Source organism: Trachymyrmex septentrionalis, unplaced genomic scaffold (assembly GCF_001594115.1).
Source record: "Trachymyrmex septentrionalis isolate Tsep2-gDNA-1 unplaced genomic scaffold, Tsep1.0 scaffold132, whole genome shotgun sequence".
NCBI classification, from domain to species: domain Eukaryota; kingdom Metazoa; phylum Arthropoda; class Insecta; order Hymenoptera; family Formicidae; genus Trachymyrmex; species Trachymyrmex septentrionalis.
In genome coordinates this window covers 323,263-333,301 of record NW_017304461.1, presented here as the reverse complement: position 1 = coordinate 333,301, position 10,039 = coordinate 323,263, and the positions used below count along the sequence as shown (strand labels likewise).

At 33.5% G+C, this 10,039-nt stretch overlaps 1 protein-coding gene across 3 annotated transcripts in view; it reads right to left on the bottom strand.

Annotated features, from left to right (window-relative positions):
- LOC108757129 (histone-lysine N-methyltransferase NSD2) overlaps positions 1–1,600 on the bottom strand; it is an 8,122-nt gene extending 6,522 nt beyond the window's left edge. For 2 of the 3 annotated variants that reach the window (XM_018501518.1, XM_018501520.1), the window contains exons 1-2: positions 1,013–1,600; positions 306–579 (exon numbers count right to left, since the gene is read on the bottom strand). In XM_018501518.1, the coding sequence (XP_018357020.1) occupies positions 306–579; positions 1,013–1,231 (493 nt within the window). In that variant the 5' untranslated portion in view covers positions 1,232–1,600. The remainder of the gene's footprint in view (positions 1–305; positions 580–1,012) is intronic. The other variant, XM_018501519.1, reaches the window with a different exon arrangement.
- Between the last annotated feature and the right edge of the window lie 8,439 nt (positions 1,601–10,039).

The following is a 10,039-nucleotide window of genomic DNA, read 5'->3' as shown; positions in this document are numbered from 1 at the left end:
TCTCTCTCTCTCTCTCTCTCTCTCTCTCTCTCTCTCTCTCATATCATGTATATCATTTTTATTTGTATATTACTTTTATTTTAATTTGCCTCTCATCTTGTAATTTTACTTATCTGCTAAATGTTCCTAGAACTGTTAGAGAACTTGCTCTAGAACAATAATAAACGTTTTTATTTCTCTCTCTCTCTCTCTCTCTCTCTCTCTCTCTCAAGTCAAAATGACGGTGCAATCGAGCCTTGGAGACAACTTTTTAAATACAGATATAATTTTGATGAAAAAAATATACATGAACTTGAAAAATTTACCTCTCATTTTATAATATATTCTTGATTCTGGATCAATTGTGACCATACAGGGCCAAAATGGGAAATTACCTACTCTTGCCCAAGCCAACTGCCCTATTATCCATGGACATTCAATATTAGGACTATCTATATTTGGAGATGGAATCTCCCCTATAATATTTAACATAGATGAATTGTTGACTTCTACATTATTATCTGTATTAATTTCTTCTAAGCTTTCGTCCATATTATCGACAGAATTAATTAGTTGCCTACGTATTTTTGGCTTAAAGTTCTGCAAAATTAGAAAAGAGTAATAAATATTATATAAGAATGATGAATTACAAGCTTTAAATAACATGAAAAAAATGATAGCTTTTAGACACTAAACATAATTTACTTAATATTTAATATAAAAAAAATTCATGAAAAATATTGTGTATTATAACATTAAAAAATATATTTAAGATCAAATACCATGAATATTATATACTTCGACTGAGCTAATATACGCAGTCGACAAGAATGTAGCAACATTAGAGTGGGATTACATTTGTGCATTTTTGTCGTACAAATTTCTCAAGCCTGTTGCTTGGTTATAGGATAGAGAGATCCAAAAATCTCTCTGTCCTGCACCTTTGTCATACGACAAAAACGGATAAATAAAACAGCACCTTCACATAGATGCTTCATTATACAGAGAAGCATCTGAAATAAACGGAATATACCTGTATAATGTCCATAGCATTGTGAATGGTTGCCCTGGGTTTTATTGTTCTACCATAACGGCTCCTACTCGGAGTAGAGCTATTGTAATCGTCCTGCGATGTCTCTCGGTCATCACAAGCGTCCTCGCTCGTCGAAGCTCTGGTCTCGTCGGTTTTCGCTTGGGATGTGGCGCGATCCGGCACAGACGCCTTCCTAGACTCTGTGCTAATGGTATTCATGACTCGGCCCTTAGCATAGCATCCTCAGCCTTTTGCGATCCGCTAGTTGCGAATGATGGAAGTGCATCGACTTCTGCAACAACGGCGGTCCGTAAGAGCCGTTGAACGTCAGTGGTAAAGACTCAGGCGTCGAAAACAATTTTTACTACCGCTGGGCGCCACAGCCGCGGGCCTCGTGTTTCGAGGGGTTCTACTTTTCTCACGTCCAACCGGGTCTATCTCACCCGGACGACGAACGTTGGCTTCTACACCGCGAGGACTTCCAGGCCGTCCCAATTTCCACCCCGTTGATCGTCCCAATTGTTGTGATAATAATGAATAGCGGACATACCTCGCGTATCTCCTGAAGCAGGACGCGTTTCCCGCGATTTTGGGCAATTCTCATAGCCGCGCTGTCGTCACCACACTGTTGTGCCCCGTGAAGCTAAAGACGGCCAATGTGCTCGCAAGCCTTCTTTATCGACCACGTCGGTTTTCGTTCTTTGTAATTAAGGGTGCGGTTCACTTGACATATAATCGGTATTTATAGTCCATTTTTATTTTAAGACCATCTTAAGTAATGCGTTGTAAGATATTGCGATTGACTTATAATATCTTAAGACAATACTTGCTTAAGATAATCTTAAATATAATAATCGATTATGAATATCTTACAAATGCGTCAAAAGATTTGATTGACCAATCAGAAGAAAGAATTTTACATTTCATTGACCAATAAAAAAATGCTTCGAAATATTTAGAGTATCAAGTGACCATAATGAAAAAGAATCTCTTATTTTCATGTTCCATAACGAGACGAATATTATAATAATAATGCTGTGTCATTCAAGATTTTCGGATGAGCTTTATTATATCCCATAAACGGATAAAATCTTTTTTGTTTATATACTTTTCTCTCCTCTTTTTTTCTGTCTAACAGTTTTGATTACCTTCTTTATTTTTATAAAAGTTTTAAAAAAATTATAAATGCAAAAAATGTTATTAATTATTTTTGCAGCTACAAAAAATGTATTATTTGACTGTTATTAGCATTTATTAGTTAAAAGTGACAGTTTTTACAATTTTTTAATTGAATTTAATTTGAATATTTTATAATCCGTTACTTATTTAAATATATATTACGTTTAATTCTTTTTTTTTCATACATTTAAAATTGCTTTGTTTACTTTTTTATTTAAAACCAAGCAATTTCAATCTTTCCAAAACATAAAAATTCGAATATATATATATATATAATACAATATACAATATTATTTATAATTATATATTTAATATGATTATACAATAATTATTATTACTTACAATAATAAATAATTATATATAATTATAAATAAAATTTATAATATATATAATATATTACATGATGTACAATTATAAAAATAATTACATAATTATACATATTTTACACGTTTCAATATATTTTCGCACTTTGAATTTTCCGCTAGTTTGAAAGTAGCTTGTTCATTGGACAAATGCAAGTAATACGTGAGTCGCTGGATCGATTGAGATACCGAAAACGCGATTGATATATCGATAATTTATATTTGTTATCCATGAAATATATAATATTGTTATCCATGAAATTCTTCTTCTTCTTATGTGCTATGAAATTTGTATGTTCAAAACGTATTGCACTAATATATAACACTAATCGATCGTGTATTCTCAAACGGTCGGTTGCGTTTTAATTAGATGTTAATATGACTCGCGTATTGGAAGGTTTGTTGGTGTCGCTCCAACATGCTCCAATATGTTTCCTACTCACTTCAACGCGTTCGTCAGAGTGAGTAAGAACTATGGTAGGAGCATGTTGGAGCGACGCGAACAAACCTAGCGACGCTTAGAGTGAAGTTATCGTAATTCAAAATTTTCGATTAGCGGACTGTTACTGTTGAGAAACGAATCGACTTCGAGTCAAGTGGCGTCGCGACGCGTTGTGAGTACAGCCGCAGGTAATCCAGGTTTTTAACACTTATCGCGTAACGCGGTATATATTCAATGGTATATATATTCGACGTTCGTACATCGGTAATTTCCTGAAACGAGTATTCTGTGAGACTTGCGCGATCGAAGTCCATCACAGAACAATCGACATGGACAGCAGTCATATTTTCGGGATATCGTTCAATCCGCGGAGATTCGCTTTAATTCGAGATTACATATATTCATTTATGTCGTATATTAAATGCGGCAACCGCGGCGTTACGTATTTATTATTCGAGACAAGAAAACGAACGAAAGTGCATCTGAGTGTAAAAAAGTGTAGTATCTACGTATATCGTTATTGCAGTAGCTGTTCCTGACGCGTGAAGTTAGCCGCGCGATTTACGAATTTTGTCTACCATTTTGTTTCGTTACTATAACTAAAGTTAGTACGCGTATCAAGTGCTCGGTGTAAAAGTGGTCTACAAATAATCCTTTATTAATTCTTTTGTCTCTACAGAAAAAAGTCGCACATCGCGCGTGTATTGTGTCATCGAGAGTACGAAATATTGTTCGATTTTCATATTTTGCTTCATAAGTGTGAGCTTGTAAATACGAGTGTAAGTGTGAAGGAGTTCAAGAAAGAAGCAAAAGTATATGATGACAATTTGCAATTTGATGACATCTGAACGTGTGGAGGGGTCCAGGAGGACATCCGGCATCAGCGGAACAACCATGGGTTATTATTGATTGATTTGATACTTACAGAGTATCGTTTATCACCGCAACGTTGTATATTAAATTTATTTGATTATATTTTTGAAATGTTTAAAATAGATTTGATAAACATTTAATATGAAATACACTTGTAACATTAATATATTTATCAATTCTATAGATTATATTTTAAAAGAAAATTAGTTTTTAACATTTATCAAGTTTTGCGTAGTTTAATGTTATTTAATTTTTTTTGTTAATTTTTTTGTTAATTCTGTTTAAAGATATGAATAAACGATTGAACACGTGTAATAATTATCTTTTGAAATATTGGATATTTAGACTATTTTAATTTGAATGTGTCTATTTTACAGATTATAGCAGTTTCAGCTCCGCTGTTGCGCATCAGTGTCGGTGAGTCTGATCTGAAATTATCTCAAATTGGCATAACAGATCTACGAAGACTATATCATATACATATGACAAGATCTAGAGATCTCTTAGATATTATATGCACACTGAGAAAAATGGTTTGGTTGGATTAAATAGTAATTCTGGTAGAAAATGAACGAATTAGAATTCTGGTTAAATTTACTAGAATTCTATTTGAGATAATTAGATTCTGATTGATATAATTATTCTGATAAAAATAAGAATTCTAGTAGATTTTAGTAGAAATAATATTATATCAACCAGAATTCGATTACCTCAATTATTAATACTAATAAATTTAACTAGAAAATTCTGATTTGTTCATTTTCAACCAGAAACTTTTTCATTGCATCAAATAAATAATTAATATATTTATAATAACATAAACTATTAGAATCAAATATGACATCGTATAAAATTATGTCTTAAAATGAATAGGTTGCAATAAATTATATGAATATTTCAATAATAGTTTATTATCCACGAATTTATCGGCCTTCTAAAAAAAAAAGGAAAAAGAATAAGCAAGATTAAAAAATTCATAATTAAGAATTGATTAAGAGGCGACAATATAATTATTACAGTTATTTTATTAGATTATTAAAAAATTTGTTTAAGAGTTATGATAAAAAAAGTAGGATTTCTCTCTGTCCAATATATTTGATAACATTTATTAAATTTAATCAATGAGCGAAACCATTAATCGTTGAAAGGAAACAGTTTAGAGATCATTTAGTTCATTTATTCGATACAGCATATTTTCTCATGTACATAAACACGTTAGACACATATACATCGGAATAAACATTAAATAGTTTACAACGAATTCGTTACTGCTCTCTATCAGTGGAGATATTTCCACTTGTCATTAACTCGTATTGATCTATTAATGAAATGTATCTTGTAATCGTATTTATATATTCTCTGCAATCTTATTAGCGTTTATATAGAAGTAGTTTGCAATTTTGCAATAGCATCACGTATCTCGTACAAGCGTCAACGATTCAAGTACAATCTCGCAGTGAAATCTGGCAATTCTTGGGGCCGGCATTAGTCATGTTAAACATATAAAAAATATACAAATGAGTGCGGTCCTCCTTCCTCTCTGTTAATCTGTCCTGCAATCTTCTTCGTTCAAGGAAGATTCTTAATCGTACAATAGCACCATCTTTCCTAACAATTTTTTATAACCGCACGGTATAACGACACTTAAAAATAAGACATACGCTCTCTAAAGTGACCCATTAAATCTCTTTTTTTTTTGTCTTGATTATTTACGCAGGCATGAAAATCGGACCCATACACCAGCTTGTTAGATATCTACGATATAACGATACGACGTTAAATAGGTACCTTACAGACTGTGACTTTACGACAAACTTTACTGCTGCCGAAACTATAGTATAACAATAATACATAGATAAGCGTTGTCCAATACCTTCCTAACGGAGAGAGAAATTCGTCGTTATGATATCGAGAGTCAAATCGATGCGAATCCATTTCGATTTCGTTATATTTAATTATGTATCATTATCATCGATCGATATTCGCCAACGTTGTTTGCCATTTCCTAACGAGACAACGATCGATCGAGCCTTCGTATCGAATGCGGGGAAGGTTTTGCACTTTTTTTCACATTGCTTATTGTCTGTTCACAATAGCAGCTGCCAACGAATAATTCGCTCTATAATTCGCTTTCTTTTTTTCTATTCTTTTCTCTTAATATACCCAATATGGAAGCATCGTTGTGGATGATGGCATTACGAATAACGCACGGCGACATCAATTTTCCATTTGACCTACGTTTATGAAATTTTATCCTTTCGCTATCTATGTACTCTTATGCATTCCTTATGCAAAAAATAAGTGGATTAAAAAAAATTGATAAAAATTTATTCTACTAAATTCAAAAATGAAATTCCGCGTTTACAGAATTAGAATAAACTATTATTATACCTCTATTTTTTAATTATTTTTACCGGTGTAGTATTAATACTGCTAATATTTTTCGTAAATATAACTTCTTCAATTCTTTTCAATTTCTTCTCCAATTTCTCCAATTCCTTTAAAATAGGACCAGCATAATGTTATCAATAAGTATCCCAAGCAGAACAATAAGTTACGATAACGTTGAATTGTAAACGATTAAAAAGAGACTTTTAATGATCATTTTGGAATTATTTTGACATCATTTTGACATCATTTTATCGTTGTTTTAGAATAAAAAGAAATTCGTTATGCGATGTACAAGTATAAATATATAATTAATAAAAAATCAAGAGAAATAAGAAGCAGACAACTTTTATATCTATTCATGATTTAAAAAATGGAAAGTTGTTTCAAACGAAATGAAATCCTATCAATATTCTTTAATCCACCTATTCTTTGCAATTTCTTTCGGCATAGGGGTTAATAGGCACAACTACGAATTCCGCGTCTTTCTTGGCGAAGTGGCTGCCAATCTCGGTCAAGTAATAATTGGGTGCGACTGGTATATCGTATACGTAATTTTGCATTTACCGGAAGTACGTGTCACGTGACCGAGGAAGTGCAGTACGCGCGGCACATGTCTTTCTGTTACGACTTGCTTCGATTAACACAGTCACTTTGATTGCATCTGCAATTCGTACAATAAAGCCTCGGCCGACAACGACCGAGCTGGGATATGGACTGGGTTAGTTACATGAGAGACTTACACAAATAATCGTAATAATCGTCGCGTACTTCCTCCGATAAGAAACTACTCCCATGCAGCTCGTTATATTTCCTCGACGTATACAACTTGCACATTCAAGGATGCTGTTTCCCTCTGAAGTTCGGGCGGATTCGTAAGTGTTATTGAAAGAGTGTAATTTACTGTAACGACTTAATCCCTTCCGTTGGAATTAGCAATCTGTTGTAACACACGATTGTACACACACAAATAATGCGATCGCGATCGTTTCTATTGATTTAAAATTACGCATTCTAATAATTATTAAGTTGATCTGGAAATTTATTCGTCAAATTATATTTTAGTAAAATTATTATTGCTCAAAAGAATGGAGAATATTACGAATTAAGAATACTATATACGAGAGACACATCACATTCGCTATTTAACATGTTATGGTATCTAATTTGCTAAATTATCCAAGTCTGAACTTTATAGAAGATTACATAGCTGAAATGTTATTTCTTATCAGCAAATGTTTATCGCTGTATTAATTGCGAATTAACATACGCAATTTAGACGTATACAATTATTTACTGAATAATTATCTATTGAATTCCAACGCAAGAGATTAACGATTGTAATAAGAAATAGATTTATACTATATATGTGTCCAATTTCAGTAAACGTAGAGTTGACTTTAGTGACTTTCTGATAAAATTTGTCATATTCCATCTTTAATTTCGGTATTTTGAACAATGCTCGATAATTTTTACGCCATACGTGAATAAATAAATTGAATTATTTAAATAATGACCAAATGCGTCTTTCTCTCTCTCTCTCTCTCATAGACATATATATCATACTTACGCACGTACATACTTATACGTACAGAGATACGCGAACGAGAGTAAATCCGAAATGAGGGTCCACCGAAATTACAAGAAATCGGTGTTACAACATCCTTTAAGGTATCTCAGCGGCGACAACGTTCAACGTTAATTAGTTTTGCTATATTTACATTTAAGGGAAAGATCGATCAAATATATTGTGTAATATAGTTATGCGATATAGTACAATAGCTTGAGATCACATAATAACATTGAATTGCGATAATACAGGATACTATTGCTCATTATTATTACTATTATTATTAAAGCGAGAATAGTAATAACAATAATTCCGTCAAAATACATGGCGGAATATTTATAATTTGGATAACAGTAATTAGAACGCAATTAATCATAGATTTAAAAAAGGAGGAAATTATTTATTTAATTTAAATTCATACGCACGGCTCGAAAAATCGTCACATTTTCATCTCGCATATCCTTTTTTTTTTACATTATTTCTATATATTTCTTTCTTTCTCTCATCTCCTGTAATTTACTGCGCCTTTCTTCTTATACAGATTTTCATAGACATTTTTAAATATATGTATGTCGACGAAGTGAGCGTTGGCAAAGGATTCGCGAATCGAATTGACTCGCGTTTCGTACCGGGAGTAGATGCGCAAAATCTCACGCACCTTGTATGTTTCGGAATCCGCAGTGGAAAGCTGTAGTCTAATACCGTAATAATCTCGTGCAATCGTTCGTCTCGGATGTGCGTCTCTTACGGGCCCCGCTTATACTCGTCTTCGTTTAACTGCACGAACAAGATTTGGCACAAGACACCAAGAAACATGCCAACATGGCGTTAATGAAGACTCTAAATTGTAAGTTTTAAGTTAATTGTATCTCTAGATTTTTATAATATTACGCTTTTACAGCATCGTCATAAAACTCATTAAGCAATATTCTTGCAATTAGAGATGATAATGACTTCAAGCATTAAGCAAAACGCACTACGTTCTAATTACCTACATCTCTTTTTATGTTTTTGTGGCTACATCGAGAACTGTATCACAGCCTCGACAAATATGTCGGATCTGGTAGCTTAGGATCTCAACAAGTACACACTTTTTCTCATACATGTCGTACACGAATAGTAACGAGACGTCGATAATAAATACACGACAATTTTTTTTCAAATTTAATGTTTACACGAATATTACACCACATAGAGTGACACGTATATATTTCGTACATAGATATACGTCGTTTCACGTTACGGATAACATATTGCTACGCTACTTTCTATATTGCTTCTACGAACGTGTTCTATTTTCGCGGGGCCCACAGTCGGCAGATCACGAGAATTGCCATTTGTCCGAATCGCGAGACAAATAAATCGTCGCAGCTAGAGTTTCCCGCGGCGAATCCTCATAAAGTTTATCATATAATTCGCAAATCCTACGAACGCTTCGTACCTCGTCTCTACTCTATCTTATTCTATTCTACTCTCTTTCTCACTCTCATTCACCCAATCTCTCTCTCTCTCTCTCTCTCTCTCTCTCTCTCTCTCTCTGCATTATTTTTTCTAATATAAGTTTAGATACTATTCTCTGTCCCGACAAATTCCACAACATTCTCTGTACATTCTTTCTTGCATGCATTGCGAAATGGCGGAAAACGGAAATTAATCTCGAAGAATTCACCGAGAAACGCTGGAATTTGCGACAAGCTCTCCTCTTTCTCCCTCTTTCTTTTTCTTTCATGTTTTATCCTCTCTCGTTTACCTATGGCGAATGAGATCAGCGAGTTTCGGTAAATCGTATGCGCCAGAGTTTTACTTCGCGTAAAAATGTCGCATCGTTCTCGCGACGAAAATACAAGATCTGATCGTATTGCAATTACGAAGAACTCTTTAAAAGACCCGATCGTTCCTATCGTCGGTTTCCCTGCAGCCATTCAGGGAAACCAAATCGGGCGGCTCTTCTCGACGTAAGATTGAATTTCGTTGTACAATTTATTATCCGGAAGGATACAGGGGCACCGATATACCGATTACGCGATATCAATTATCTCGTTCCATTACGTTATTATTCTGCCTCGGTTGATCTTCTGATTCATTTTTAATAGAATTATGCTTTCGACTTTTTTCTATATACTTATTATCTTTCCTCTACAACTCTGGCACTGTATATAATTATGCATCGTGAATTTAAGCCTTTACATTTAAAGATAACTTTTGCATCGTGT